General features: G+C 42.2%; 1 protein-coding gene across 2 annotated transcripts in view; it reads left to right on the plus strand.

Moving 5' to 3' along the window:
- The window catches only part of PARVA (parvin alpha), a 170,229-nt gene that overhangs the window by 66,599 nt on the left and 87,354 nt on the right, over window positions 1–16,276 (plus strand). The window contains exon 1 of one of the 2 annotated variants that reach the window (XM_069091241.1): window positions 15,947–16,176. The exons of the other annotated variant lie outside the window; for it this stretch is intronic. Within the exon in view, the coding sequence (XP_068947342.1) occupies window positions 16,149–16,176 (28 nt within the window). The 5' untranslated portion in view covers window positions 15,947–16,148. Of the gene's footprint in view, window positions 1–15,946; window positions 16,177–16,276 lie in introns of those variants that run through there. 2 annotated transcript variants of the gene reach the window in all.

Genomic DNA, 16,276 nt, shown 5'->3' on the forward strand with positions numbered 1-16,276 from the left:
ATCTATCTATCTATCTATCTATCTATCTATCTATCTATCTATCTATCATCTATCTATCATCTATCCATCCATCCATCTATATGCGTGTGTTACATATAATGTCACTATATAAATGCCAATCACCATCATCCTAAACTTCACTATTTCTCTTAAAGGAGCCATCAACCCTCCAGTTGCCCAGGTGTATAATAACTTAGCTCTATCTTTACTCCTCACTCTCCCTCCCCTCACAAATCTAATCAGCTGTCAAATCTTGGCATGTCTCCCTCCACGATGTCCCTTACACCTCTTTCCTTCTTTATACTCACATGGCCACCACTCTTGGTCAGGCACTCATTAGCTCTTTCTAGACTCTTGCATCAGCCTCCTAATTGATCTCCTTGAGGAAGTGTCTCCCTTCTATTCATCCTCACACATAGCTGCCAAAGTGATTTTCCTAAAGTTCAGGTTTGACCATGTCACACACCACTCTCTCCTTCACTTAGTGAACTGCAATGGCTCCCTATTCCGTCTATGATCAAATATAAATTCTTCTGTTTGGTATTTAAAGCTTTTTATAACCTGACCCCTTCCCACCTATCCAGTTTAATGACATAATGCTCTCTTCCACACATTCTATAATTTAGCCAAATGGATCTTCTTTCTGTTCCTCATATATGACACTCTTTCTTCTGATTCCATGGCCTTATATTGGCTGTCCCCTGGCCAGAATGCACTCCCTCACTGCCTATTAGAATCCTTTGTTTCCTTTAAAACATTGCTCAAACAATCCCTCAGCTTCTAGTTTCCTTCCTCTTCCCCCCCCCCGCAAATTAATCTTCTACATACTTTATTCTCTCTCTCTCTCTCTCTCTCTCTCTCTCTCTCTCTCTCTCTCTCTCTCTCTCTCTCTCTCTCTCTCTCTCTCTCTCTCTAGTTTCTCCCAATAGAGGGTAAGCTTCTTGAAGGCAAGGACGTTTAAATTTCTGTATTTGTATCTTCAATGTGTAGCAAAGTGTCTGCCACACCATAATAAATAACCTAAGAAATGCTTGAGTAGAGGTCTGGGACAAGGGTGTACATATAAATGCAGATTTATTATTATCTAATGTATATGGTGGATAAAGCACAATGTAAGTAGTCAGTTCTACTATTTTCCCATTTTAAAGATGAGAAAACTGAGACCCAGAGAACTTAAATGTCTTGCATGTGATCATACAACATACAACTAATAAATAAAAGGAGGTAGGGCTTTACTCCATGTCACCAGTGTCCAGGTCCAATGCCCTTTCCTGTATATCATCCCATGATGCTCTTTGGTACTGTTGATTGATCTCACAAGGAGGTATTTTTAGGAATCCAGCAAGCACTTGGACCAATCGCCGTCCTTCAGTTTAGTAGCTGGACCATTAACCACAGTGTCAATATATTTTAAAAGTGATCTCATAAAATACTGACGATGAATGTTTACATAATGGTTCATAGTTACAAACACTTCATGTTATGAGTTGCTTAACAAGTGAGATGCATTATTTCACCTGATTCTCACAAAATCACTGTGGGACATGGTGTTAAATATCTCTACCCCCCATACAACAAATGAGGAAACTGAGTCTCCAAAAGGTTCTTGCTCAATTTTACCTGGCCAGCTAGTAAGTGGTTGATTCAGGATTCAAACCCAGCTCTTCTGACTCCTAGTAAAAACTCTCTAAAGTTGCCTCTGATAACTTTAGCTAAGCAGAATAAACTTATAGAAGGAAAACATAACCCTTCCCCCAAATGTTTTAAAGGGAGAAAGCAGGAAGCTTTAGAAGACCACGCTATTTGTCTCTGCAACTCTTTCAAAAATAAATTTGAAGTATCCAAAAAAGGAAGAAGATTTGAAAAAGCAAATTGAATGATTAAACATCTTCCTTTTGCAGTAATGACATTTAATAAGGCAGGAAACTGCTTAGGCAGTATGTATTCACTTGAGTGGAGCAGCTAGGTGGTGTTGGCCCTGGAGTCAGGAGGACTGGAGTTCAAATCAAGCCTTAGACACTTACTAGCTGTGTGACCCCGGGCAAGTAATTTCACCCTGTTTGCCTCGGTTTCCATATATGTAAAATGATCTCGAGAAGGAAATGGCAAACCATTCTGGTATTGCTGTGAAGAAAACCCCAAATGGGGTCAGGGAGAGTCAGACATGACTGAAACTACTGAATGACAACGTTCACTTAAGTGGAGAAAATCACAAATCTCCAAATACCTCCCCTCTTTGCTAGCATAAAGTTGAACTAAAGACAGAACGAGTTTTTTTATGGGAAGCTCTTCCTGATCCCCTCAGTGGCTAAGGCTTGATTTATATTTTGTATCCCCTCATGCCCCTAGAGTATAAGCTTCTAGAGGGCAAGGAATGTTTCATTTTTCTCTTTTTATCTCTAGTACCTAGAAATGTGTCTCACACATAGAAGGCACTTAATATTTATTGAATTGGATCAGATTATTCTCACATCCAACCTTCTTTGGTTCATAGATTTAGAGCTAGAATATCCAGACCAGCTCCTTCATTATACAGATGAGACTGAGAAGCAGGAAAGAGAAAGTTAAGACATGGCTAATATGGACCATGAAGAAGGTTGTCAATTGGAATGCTAATGGGTCAGTAATTTCACTGGTATGGGTGCTGCCCCTGCCATCCCTTCCTATCCTGGACCATTTTTGTCTAGGTTCTTCCCCGAATACTCCCCAGAGTAGGGATCTTTATCTTTCTTTGTATAATGGACCCCTTTGACTCTCCAGTGAAACCTATGAACCTCTTCTCAGATTAATGTTTTTAAATGCATAAAATATAATACCCAGGATTATAAAAGAAACCGATTATATTGAAAGACAACTATCAAATTTGTTTTTTTGAAGAAGCAACTTCACAGACTCCAGTTTAAGAACTACTGAGATACCAAAGGCCTTCCTTGGGGTCTTTTACTGTTTATTTCATAGATATTGCTGTGACTCTCAGGCTGGCCATCTGCTATACCAATGTTTATCCAGTGATGCTATGTGACTGTGAATCATGGAAGCAATAGACCCAGAAAATTCAAAATTTCAAGTGTCCCAGAGGGCACTTGAAAGGTACATGGTGGGAGTAGGCAGGCTGCAGCCAATTTCTCATGATGACTTTCAGGCAAGGAGGAATGTAACCCAGAAAATCAAGGACATAGAAGTAGCAGGAAGCAATGGAACTCCCAGGTGAGGAAATTTCCTTGCAATTTATAGTCTTAGAAAGTAGCCTAGAACATCAAAAGGTTAAGTCACAGGCCCAAGGTCAGAGGCCAGATTTGAACCGAGATCTTCTGACTTCAAGGTCTTCTCTCTATCTGCTCTGCAAACAGTTATGCCCTCTATACATGGTGCATAGGCACACCTTCCTTTTCTCCCAGGAAACCACAGCTCCTTAGATACCATATTTACAGGGGTGGTAGATGCCATATCCAGTACATGAATTGTTGGGGTTCTGGTAATCAGAGGCCATCTGCTTAATGACATTTCTCTTTTGCTGGGTAATCTCGAGTCCCAGGTTTAGTTAATTCATTTTACTGCTAGAAAGAACAGTGATCTTGGTTTGCACTGAAACACTAGGCTTCCAGGAACAAGGTGGTGATAATCCCACTGTACCCCGCCATGGAGGGCACTATGGAAACTCAACATCTAGCTGCTAATTCTCTTTCCTATGGAAATACAGAAATTCTGTAATGCCACTTGTTTGTTGTAATGGTTAAGAAAAGCCAGACCTATGAAAGGTGTTGATAAAGCAGACTTTCAAATTAATACTAGGCCAAAGATAGGGTTTTATCCCTCTCCCCCCAAGTATAGCTTTTCTTCTATTGTTAAACACAGGATGAATTTTAGAACCAGTCTCAAGTTCCAAGTGCTTCAATCCAGTGTTGAGTCCAGTACTTTGAACCATTTCAAATTCACTCCCAGATGCTTTTCACAAGTACTCATGGACCAAAGGGTTCCTACGGGGGACCCCACACATTCCCAAGGGACATAGAGGATAAGAAATGATTCCCCTAGACCAATAGCATCATCTGAAAGGAAGCGTGAATGTGCACATGCAAACATAGAGGAAGGGTGAGGCTAGTCACCAGACACTGAAGAGGCCGAGTTCCTTGTGAGAATGGACCATACATCAGTTCACTATTGTTTTTTTCTCTAAAGCTCTGCTCCTAGAATAAGTTCCTAATAAAAATGCAAAATGGCCATGGTCAAGAATAACCATTTGCGGGGAGACATGCTTGTTGGTGTTTAAAGCTACATACAGCATGACCCCTTGCAAATGGGAAAGGATGTAACCACAGAACAGTCATTTAATCAGCGATGCTGGTATCTGAATGGTGGACCAACAGCAGCTGTGATTTCTCTGAGTCACCCTTACAGACCATGAAAAGGGATTAGTCCTATCTTAAATCAGGCTGTGAATAAGTAATTTTTTTTTAAAACTAGACAAGTAAAGGGAGACAAGTTCCAGCAGGAGTGTCTTCCATCAATGCAGATTGGCCCCTTCTCTGAAACTTAGAGCTGCTTGGGGCCCTGAGAGGTTAAATGATTTGTCCACTTCCACACAGACAGAAAATAGCTATCAAACGTAAGAGATGAGCCCAGGCCTTGCTGATGAGCAAGGTAGCTGTCCATCCACTATGCTAGCCACCTCTCTGGATAAGTACTCTGATAAAATAAATAAACTAATTAATTAATAAAATAAAGATTAAAACCAGGATTGCTGTTTCTGTGATTCATTGAGGTCCTTCTCTGATGCCTCATTGTGCTGACCCTGGGCTCTCAGAGAAATGGCAGATCCTAACAAGCCGGGAAGACTTTGAGTAAGGGTCTGACAACAGACTGTCTGCCCTTCAAGAACCCAGAACTGGCCTGAGCTCAGAACAACTCACTATGATTATCTACTCCTATGGGGTCTTGTGTTGTGGTTCGGTCGTTTTTTCAGTTGTATTTGACCCTTCGTGACCCCCTTTGGGGATTTCTTGGTAAAGATACTGCAATGATTTGCCATTTCCTTCTCCAGTTCCTTTTAGAGGTGAGAAAACTGAGACAAACAAGATTAAATTACTTGCCCAGGGTCACACCGCTAGTAAGCCTCTGAAGCCAGATTTGAATTCAGGAAGAGGAGTCTTCCTGACTCCAGGCTTAGTGCTCTATCTGCCACACCACCTAAATGCCCCACTGTGGGACCTAGGAGCTGTGATTGGCATCAGTGGAGAGGGAGGTTCCATTAAGGGAGCCCCAGCAGGGACTTTTGAAGTCAGTAACATATTTCTTTAGGGCTACTGATATCAACTAGTCAACCAATAAGTATTTATTAAGGTCTTATGTGTCAGGCATGGGAGCTAGAAATATGAAATTGTCCCTGCCCTCTAGGAACTTACATTTTACCAAGGGAGACAAAGTGTATGCCCAAGAGTACATACAAAGTAAATACAAAATAATGGGGGGAAAAGGAATTAATACCTGTGGGTTTAGGGAAAGGGCTTGTGTAGGAGAAGGTATTTGCACTGAATTCTGAAAGAAATTAAAGATTCTAAAAAGTAGAGGTGAGGAAGGAGTGAACAGCAGTTATTGAGGACAGCCCACCAGGGGTGGGGAATCTGTGACCTCAAGTGGCCCTCTAGGTCCTCGAGTGTGGCCCTTTCACTGGATCCAAACTTCACAGAACAAATCCTCTTAATAAAAGGATTACAGTCCATTATCCTTAGTGGAAGGATTTGTTCTGTAAAACTTGGATTCAGAAGACCTCACCCAAGGACCTAGAAGTTCACATGTGGCCTCGAGGCTTAAGGTTCCTCACTGTTGCCTAGGCAAATGCATGGAGAAAGGAGATGTATTGGTATTGAAGAAAATCTTCCATAGTGCATCCTTCAGCTTAATAAGGATGGGGAAGGGCCATTGGCAGCTTTACAAGTGATTGGTGTAAGCCTGAAGGGTCTTGGCTACTCTTGGCTGTGATTGAGTTTAGGATTAGCCAGTCAACTCTACTGCTAGTGGGAGTCACCTTGGGAATGCTTTGACTGTGGTCGCCACCGATGACTGTGGACATGAGTGAAGCAAATGGTTCTACTGTGTCTCCTGGGACAGACAAGCATCTTTAATCTTTTTTGTTGATGGTCTAACTGAGACAATGGAAACACCCTTTGTAGCTGCAATGTTAAAAGGCACCACGATGCTTTGTGGTGATCTTTGACTGCAACCAATATGGAAATCCCAAAGCAAAGAGACACATGCATAGGGAATTTTATGAATTTATTATTTTGTCAATGAATTCATAGAATTCTAAGATCAAAGAGCTGGAGTTAGGAGGGACTCTAAAAGCCATTAAGTCATGTTTTGCATGACTGCACATGTATAACCTACATCAAATTGCTTGCCTTCTCAATGAGGGGGGAAGGGAAGGAGAGTGGGAGAGAATTTAGAACTCAACATTTTTTAAAAAGAATGTTAAAATTGCTTTTACATGTAATTGGGAAACAATAAAATAATAATAATAAAAAGAAGCCACTAAATCCCACCCCTTCATTTTACAGTTAAGGAAACTGAGGTCCAAAGGAATTCAGTAAGTTGTCCAAAGTTAACACTAGAAGTAAGCATGCATGTGAGAATTTGGGACTTTTGACTCCAGAGTCAGTGTGTTTTTCTATTCTACCATTTAAATGAATTAATAAGATTCATAGAGTCATATATCTAGAACTAGGAGGGTGATCAAAAACCATTTGACCCAATGCTCCCATTTTACAGAAAAGGAAACTGAGGCCCCAAGATGCTACATGACTTACCTAAGGTGACAGGCAGTAAGTGGCAGATATGGGATTTGGACCCACCTTCTCTGATTCCAGGGTTCTTTCCGCCATATCATGATGCTAGAGGAATAGTAATATTTGTGTATGCTGTTGGTATTTTTATTCATAAGCTTAGACCATTAAGTTTTGAAAAAGGTATCGTAAAGCTGCACTATTCATGTTTGGGAATGGATTCTCACAGTATCTGTGAGACCTGGCGTGTGATGTGTGTAGAATATTGGGGGTGGGATCCTCTCTGAAGATCTGAGTGCTTTATTAATTGGAGTGACTTGCAGATTTTAGATAATGGGATTTAACTGCCTCAGGCTGTGGAAGAGCAGCAGACTTTTCCATCATAGCCTTGGAAGGCTCTGGTCTTTAGCTAATGAGAATAAAGGGCAGAAGTGGGTCTAGCTTCCCACTCTGCATGGGGGCTGGGTAGAATCAGATCAGCTGTTTAAAATCTGGATTCCATAGTCCTCTTGACTTCAAGAGGATGGGGTGTAAGATCTCACTGGGCAAAATTTGGGCCAACTTTGCCACTCACCAATCGCAGTTAGCTGGAGCAACCTCCCCCCCTCACTTGTTTACTTCGGTTTTCTACTCTGAAAAATGGGGTAAAAATCCTGAGGGACCTGCCTCCCCAGGGAGTTGTGAGGATCAAATAGGCTACAGTTTGGAAAGTTTTTGGTAGGTCTCAATCTCTCCACCAATGCTAAAGGTTGCTTTTATCCTTTCCCTTGGACAGCCATTTTCACTGACTGCATGCTTCCAGCATGCCTCGACCATAATTCCAGAGATAGACCCAAAGTTGGTGTCTGAGGTAGATATAGAACTCTCAACTTTGAGGCATTCTGCCCTATCTGGAATTTACCAGCCTTAAGGAATGGAGGCGTACCAAGTAGTTAGACAGAGTATGAGAGGGACCACATTAAACCCAAATTCTTCAAGCACCTCAGAAGGCATTTAGAATCTGCTTTCAGAGGAAGGCTGCTGTTTCCTGGTGATTCAAGTCCCCCTGCATAATGAAATTTGATGACTCAGGAGGCTGGGTAGAGATGCCACTTTTCACCGTCTGCTCTTTGGATATTTTCAGGACCAGGATAATTTTATCCTATTTACATCAAACATGCAGGTAACTCTAGAATCTTCTATCTGTATTATTTCTAGTGGGGCTTAATATAATTAGGAATGACAGTAATTGACATTACATGCTTTAATGAAATTTCCTCCCCTCTGAACCAAAACCTGTACCCGGGCATTGTGGTGCTATTTCTGTCTATCTTGTTTACTGACTTGAATGTGCTATAGGGCACGGCTGGCACTGGGGAGGCATTTTCACAAAACCAGCTGTCCCTAGGATGGTGCGTTGGCAGTGGTGACCACAAAAGGCTGCCTATGTAAATGTGAGCAATTAGTGCTATTATATTTGTTGTTGTTCAATAGAAAAGACATTTACATCCATTATCTCTTTTGATGCTTACTGCAGCCCAGTAACCTAGGTCTCTCTAGAGAGGTTTCTTTCTGGTTTGGGTCAGAACCTGTGATTTCATTGGTAGAGAGAGCCATACATACAGAGACTGGCAACTACTCTCTAACTTGATAGTTCCAGAACATACAATTCCCAAACTTTTTAGTGTTATAACTCCTTTACATTCTTAAAAAATTATTGAGGATACCCCCCAAAGAGATTTTGTGGGGGTTAGTTATATCTATAGACATTTAAGGTAATTGTAATTAAATGTCTTTGTATTATTATGAAAACAGTTTTGACTTCAGTGATCCCCTGAAAAGGTCTCTGGGAACCCAAAGGGTCCCCAGACTGCTATTTGAGAACAGTCACCCCAGAGTTGCTGGGATATTGAGAAGTTAAATGTAGCACAGTGGATGGAGTGCTGAGTTTGGAGTCAGGATGCCCTGAGTTCAAATCCAGCCTTAAACTCTTGCTAGCTGTATTACCCTGGGCAAGTCACTTACCACTTTTTGCTTCAGTTTCCTCTTCTGTGAAGTGAGCTGGAGAAGGAAATGGCAAATTACTCCAGTATCTTTACCAAGAAAACCCCAAATGGGGTCTTAAGAATCTGACACAAATAAAAACTAAACAACAGCAACTATGGGGATAATAATAGCACCTATCTCTCAGAGATGTTGGAAGGATCAAATGAGATGATACTTATAAAGTACTTAACATGGGACCTGGAACATAGTAAGTACTATATAAATGTTGACTATTACCACCCCCACCACCACCATGACTACTACCCCAAGATTTCATGAGAAGCATATGGGAAAACCAAGACATTCTTGACTCCAGAGCTGTGATTCTCTACTACTCTACTCTTTCTCTCTCTATAAGAAATATTTCCATTTTACAGATGAGGAAACTGAGCCATAAAGTTGTTAAGTGACTTGCCCAAGATCCTACGGCTAGTAAGTGGCAGTTTGAACTGGGGTTCAAACTTCACTCCGCTGACAAGTTATTTGTTAAATATCTCCTATGTGCCAGAGGTACAAGTGCAAAGAATGAAACAATCCAGACTTAAAAGAAGTTCACATTCTAATTAAGTAACATGGTATTTATTAAGCACAGTATGTACTAGGCACTGTGCTAATGCTGGAGATATAATTGTGAACAAAGAGGAATCCAGTCCTTGCCCTTGAGAAGTTTACAAAACACAGAAGTGAGCGGGGAGGTAGCTGAGGAGGGGCATGGGGTCCAAATGCAGAAAGTATTTGGGGGGGATTCTTCTTCACAATGGATGCCCTGGGAGGAACTCCTCAGTAGGAGAATGGGGCTGGTTGGCATAGTGGAGGGATGTTCCAGGGTGAGGAAGCCCCAGGTGCTGAGACAGGCGGCAGCTGAGGCATGGTGGCAAAGTCCAGAAAGTCTGAAACAAAGCCAGGAGGGAAAATGAGTACTTACCATGTGCCAGGCTCTGTGCTAAGCTCATTACAATCATTATTTCATCAATCCTTGCAGCAACCCTAGAAGGTAGGTGCTATTACTATCTTCCTTTGAGATGAGCTGAGACAGACAGAAGTGAAATGACTTGCCCAGGGTCACACAGCTAGGAAGTGTCTGAGGTTGGATTAGAACTCAAGTCTTTCTGACTCCAGGCCCCATGCTCTATCCATTGTGCTGCCCACATGTAAAAATATATGCAACATAAATATAGAACAAATAAATACAAATATATGCAAAGTATACCTTCTAGGCAAGCTAGTTTGCAATCTATGCAAAATATACACAACATACATATAAAATGAATAAATACAAATATATTCAAACTATGTTCTAGACAAGGTAGTTTAGGAGGACAGAGGTCAGGAAAGGCTTCATGCCAGAGTTGGGGCTTGAGCTTTGTCTTAAAACAGAGGGATCAAGGTTCTGAATGCCAGGGGCAATACTCCTGAGTGCTTCCAACCAGATTAAAAATATAATTGGGAAATATTTAACAAAACAAGTAAGAATACAATAGAACATAGATAATGTCAGTGTGTAGTTTTCTAAACCATTATTCTGCCTACTTGGGTGATCCCATTTCTATTTGACTTTGACACCACTGTCTTAAAGCAAGAGAGGCTTCTAGGAAGTTGAGTGGGACAGCCTAATAAGGCATGGAGACAGGAAATGGGGTGTCCAGGCAGTTTGGCTGGATCTCGGCGTGCTAAAGGGAGGGTAGCTACTCCCAATCCAACACCATTTATGGTAAACTGAGCTTCTCTCAATGTACAGGATCATAGCTTTCATGTTGAAAATGGCTTTAAAAGACATGTTAGCCAAGCCCTTCATTTTATAGATGGGGAAATGGAGGGTAAGAAGAAATTAAGGGATTACCCAGAGTCAGGATTTGAACCCAGACCCCCTACCTCCCAATCTGCTCTCTAGTGTTAGATTACCCTACAAGAGGACACTTGGGGCTCTGCTAGTCAGATGGGAAAAAGAGGGGGAAAACTGCCTCATATAATCAGTGCCTCTGCTCCTGTGGGGAAAAGAAAAAAGGGGGCAGTTGTCAAGACTGGGTATGAATCTATTTCTTTCTCCTCTTAATTCTTTCTCAATGCAGAGGATCCTTGGAACACAATGACTAACCACAGATGTTGTTATAAATCTAGAGCTGAGAAGGACTGCCTAGTCCTTCTCTTTCCTAGAGAAAGACTGACTAGTCCTTGTCAGTCATTAAATTGTGTCTGACTCTTTATGACCCTGTAAGACCATAGCACGCCAATACTGTTCATGGGGTTTTCTTGGCAAAGATGCTGGAGTGGTTTGCCATTCTTTCTCCAGTGGATTAAATCAGAGATCAAGTGACTTGCCCAGGGTCACACAGCTAGTAAGTGTCTGAGGACAAATTCAAACTCAGGTCTTCCTGATTCCAGGCCCAGTGCTCTATCCATTGAACCACCTAGTTGCTTCATCTAGTCCTACCTCCTTATTATACCACATATACATGTATGTATCTATATATGTGTGTACAGTGTATATATGCATGCACACCTACATACATATGCATGTGTGTATATATGCACATACACATATACACATTATATATATATATTAAGGAAATGGAGGCTCAGGGAGATCGTACCACTTTCCACAGGGAGTAAGTGTCAGGGCTGGGATATAAACCAAGGTCCTCTATCTCCAGAGTCCCAGGGAGTCATCATAGCTTACATTCTTACCACACTTTTATACCTAGAAAGTTCTTTATTCAGCTCAGTTACTGCATTTAAGCCAGGCAGCAGCTTTTTGTCACCTTTCCATCTCCACCCAGAACACTTCAAAGGGTGAGACTTCACAAGCTTGATCCCAGAAGAATTTATAAGACTGTTAGCTTCTGTTTGACCCAAAGACGCCCCCAGAACCAGAACAACACCCTCCCGGTGCTCATTGTACCGACTCCTCGAGATATTTTGATAACACATCCGTGTATATGAGAGACAACTGTGGTGAAACATATGACATATGTTCTCCTGGCCACCTCCGCAGAAGAGACTGTGCACCAGCGGGACACCCAGATGCTTACAAGAGGGAAAACAACTGATTTCCAGCATCAGCTGCAAGAGTTGTATGGTCTTACTCTACGGAGAGAAACATGTTATCCCTTTCCTCTTGGTCACTTCAAACTACAGTATTGGGACAACTGGTCTGAAACACACCAGCCATCATTCCTCACAAATCACAGACTTTAGTTGGGAGGAAATTCCTGATAAACAATTATTAAGTACCTCCTTTGTGTCAGGCATTGGGCTAAGTACTGGGACATGAAGACTAAAGTGAAAATGGTCCTTGTTCTCAACCAACTTAAATTCTACAGAGGAGACAACATATAGAATGTGAACATGCAAGGGTAGGACTCTGGCCCATTTAAAGGGAATCACTTTTGTTAAACAAACATGTCTTGAGTTTATCAATCCATCCATCAATCAGAACTAGGTGTGAACAAGGCCTATACACCTGGGGTGCAGGACTTATTTGTGGCCTGAGGGACTTGTACAAAACATGGAAACCTTTTCAGAAACAGAGAGATGATTCTGAAGGTCTGGAAGCAGAGAGTTAAGGGTAGAGACATTCAGAACTAAACCATAAAGAACCAGGAACCCTGGGACAACCAGAGCAAGGAGAAAGAGAAGGTAGAATAAAGCGGTGGCAGAGAGGAGAGATATCAAAGAGGGCCTTCAGGCCTACCTCAAAGCAGAATGCTGAGTATTGAAATGCTACCACACATACTCACCTATACAAGGAGTGAGGAAAGTTCCAAGAAAAGATCTACATTTTCTCCAACTTTCTTTCCTGATACCTGTCTGTGAATGGACACTGTAATGTAATTTGTGACTCCATTACCCAAACATTTCTGGTAAACTGAATTTTACTTTAGCTACAAAGAGGCCAGGGGTTAACCAGAAACAGATGTAAATTTCAATTAAGTCAGAGAGCTAAATCTCTGCCTAAGTGTTAGGAATTTTCCCTAACTGGGGGCTCAGAGCTAGTATGCTTTATTCCTAACTTTTCAACTGAAATAAATTCCTTAAAGCAACAGAATAGGGAACTATGTAGACCCTTGGGGTCTCATACTGCCTGTAGGCTTAAAATGAATGAATTATTATAACAGGGTATTACATACATTTATAAGTACATATAAGTGTGAGGTTACTTAGAAGAAAGCAACTGGGGGTGGGTAAGGATTAAGAGACTTTGTGTAGGAGATAGAATTTGATACGACCTTTGAAGGAAACCAGAGATTCTAGAAAAGTGAGAAGGGAGTATATTGTATTTGCACCACTAGCACTCCCACCCCTTCCAGTTCCTGCAACAGTACCTGATACCCAGTAGACACTTAATAAATGCTTGTTGGTTGATTGGTGAATTCCAGGCATGGGGATAGCCAGTGAAAAGCATGGAAACAGGAGGAGTGTGGTATATGAGGAACATCAAGAAAATCAACTTTGATTGGATTGTAGAGTGCATATCAAAGGGAATAGTCATGTATGATAAGATTAGAAAGGTAGGTTGGGGTCAAGTTGTGCTAGGTTTTCAATGCTTAATAGTTGAGTAGAAGTGATGGAAACACCAGCTCACTCTTATAGCACCCCAGTCATATTTTTTCTTTTCTGAGTCCTGTACCTGAAGCTTAAATGTGTTGTCTTCTTCATTGAGCTAACATCCTTTTAAATAGACAGATTGGACAGATATTATCACCCCCATTTTACAGACAAGTAATCTGAGGCTCAAAGAGGTTGTGACTTGGCCCCTATTGTTTAGCTATAATAATTATAATAGTAATAACTAACGTTTATATAGTGCTTTAAGGTTTACAAAGTACCTGTCATATATGATCCCTCTTGATCCTAACAATATCTCTTCGATGTAAGAGGTATTATTATCCTTATTTTACAGATGAGGAAACAAAGGCTGAGAGAGAGATTAAATTTCTTGCCCAAGATCTCACAGCTAGCAAGTTTCTGAGTTAAGATTGACAGATCATTTTGCCTTCAAGTCCTGGAATTCACAGCCACAAAGTAATGTTTTGTTCCAGATTTGGGGGTTGGAAAGAGATGTACTTTTTTCTTTTGTTCTCTCAACATTTTAAAATAGCTATTATGTTCAGAGTAATGTATTATGTACTGGGGGAGAGGAAGTTGGCATAAAACCCAGTCTCTGTCCTAAAGCAGGGGATAATCTGCTTGAGGGGAGGGAGGCTCAGACTGATACACAAATATAATACAAGTTAAATGTAAGTACACAAAAAAGATTTTGAAGGGCTAGGGGATGAGACATGGGGAAAACCACTATTGGCTGGAGAGAAATCAGAGAAGGCTACCTGGAGGAGATAGAATTTGAGCCTTGCAGAAGGCAGGACACATCTGGAAGCATCATGGGGATGGTCGGTTATCTCTTCAGCCAGTCAGTCTTTGAGAAAGCCCAGTCTTCCCACAGCTGGCCTTCTGCCTTCTGTTTCCTCTCTCCTCTTCTTTTCATCTGAAAAGCTTTCGCCATGTATACTGGATGGCTGTGGAGTTATCAAGGCTCCCTTGGAAAAGCTCATGAGGAATGTTTGGTGACTGGAAGGGAGAACAAAGGTTGATGGGAACTGGGTAATTATTAGGAAGGACTTAGCTGGGAGCTAGGAGAGTTAGATGGGACACTGGGACTGGAGGCAGGAAGACTCATCTTCCTGAGTTCAAATCTGGTCTCAAATACTTATTAGGTGTATGACTCTGGACAAGTCACTTAACCCTGTTTGCCTCACTTTCCTCATCTATAAAATGAGTTGGGAAAGGAAATAGCAAACCTCCCCAGTATCTTTGCCAAGAAAACTTCAAATAGAGTCACGAAGAACCAGACTGAAATGACTTAACAACGACGTACATTACTACTCCCCTTAGTGCACGCTATAATCCAACCAACATGGCACATTGAAAAAAAAAGAAAGGGCTGGCTCACCCTACTTCCTTTGCCCCAAGGCACCTGCCCAGCACCCCCTTCAGTACTTTACGTAACCCCACCCTACAGGCTTAAGACTGCACAGATGCAGTTCATTCTTATTGCACCCAGTGTATGTCTGCTAGGGTGGAGGGCAACATACCTAGGCTTTTTCAAACTTGTCGTGGGCTGCCCTGATGCAAGGCATGCAGGTCAAAGCCCTGCATTGTGCGCTAGAAGTGCAGTGGAAAATGGCTTAGGACCTCCTTGTCCATCTGCTCTCTGCATAATTCCTCTGCTTAAAATACCTCATGCTCCAGCTCAGATCCCACCTTCTACAAGAGTCTTCCTAGGCCCGCACCCTCTTCCTAGTGCCTGAGATTGCCTCCCTCTTACACCGTGCATATCTTGTATGTACTTTGTTATTGCTTTCCCCATTCGATAATGAGATCCTTGAGGGCACACATCATGGCATTGCCTTTCTTTGTGTCCCCAGAGCTCAGCACAGTGCCTGGCACCTAGTGTATGGTTAACAAATGCTTCTTGACTTTGAAAGACAACCTGATCAAATGGAAAGAATACATGCTGTCCCAAGAGTTAGCTCCCTTCCCTATAAACCGTGTGATGTTGGACAAGTCCTGTCTCCCTCAGAGCCTCGGCTTATTAAACTCTAAAATAAGGATGACAATAAGTCTCTCTCTGCCTGCCTCACAGCGTGGTGGTGAGCACTGCATAGATGAATGATGTAGGAAAAGGTTTTTTACCAAATGTAAAACACACACATGTACATGTATATATATGCATGTGTATAAGGCACACACATGTGTGTAGACATGTGTGTGTGCACATGTGTGTAAACATCTGTGTATATCTGTACCGATGCATGCATGTATATAGATATAAGTAACAAAGTTTATGTCGTTGTCATTTCCTCCCTCCCTCCCTCCTCCTCCCCACCATATTGAATATTTCCAATCCCTCCCCCCACTCTGCTTCATTCTGGAGAGGCCTCTTCCACGGGCCCATTTCAGCCTCCACATTCATTCCGTGACCAGTAACCGGAGGTCTCCTGGATCAGAGCAGACTCCCAGGCTCTCCCGACTGCGAGTTGCCAAGATGAGGAAGGCAGATCCCATTTGTTTTGCAGATGGTCTATGAGTCTCATGTGGCATCATATTAAATTATATGGGCAGTCACTCGTTCTCCACTGATGCGCTGAGTGGAGAGTGGTAATGTGCGTGGAGAGAGCACTTGGTTAGGGGAGCTCGCCGCATAGGTCATCCACCTTCCCAGAGAGAGCTGCCCATAATATTGGGGAAGGGCTCTCTTGGGGAGGGGGCTGGGATCCTGCATGCCCAGGGAGGCTGGCCTCTCCCTTGGAGGAGGAGGGAAAATGAAGGTGCCTGGGACTGGACATCATGGGCTGTGGAGCACTTTGCCCCAAAGGTACTGATCCTGGGCAATCCTGAGTGGACTTGGGTGGGGAGGGGGTGGGAATACAGGCTGAGTCTTCTTGGGTTGCAGGATTATCATTTCTCTGCTTCTC

Source organism: Petaurus breviceps, unplaced genomic scaffold, assembly GCF_028583685.1.
Source record: "Petaurus breviceps papuanus isolate PSGF00001 unplaced genomic scaffold, PetGlider_PUasm1.0 188, whole genome shotgun sequence".
Classification (NCBI taxonomy): Eukaryota; Metazoa; Chordata; class Mammalia; order Diprotodontia; family Petauridae; genus Petaurus; species Petaurus breviceps.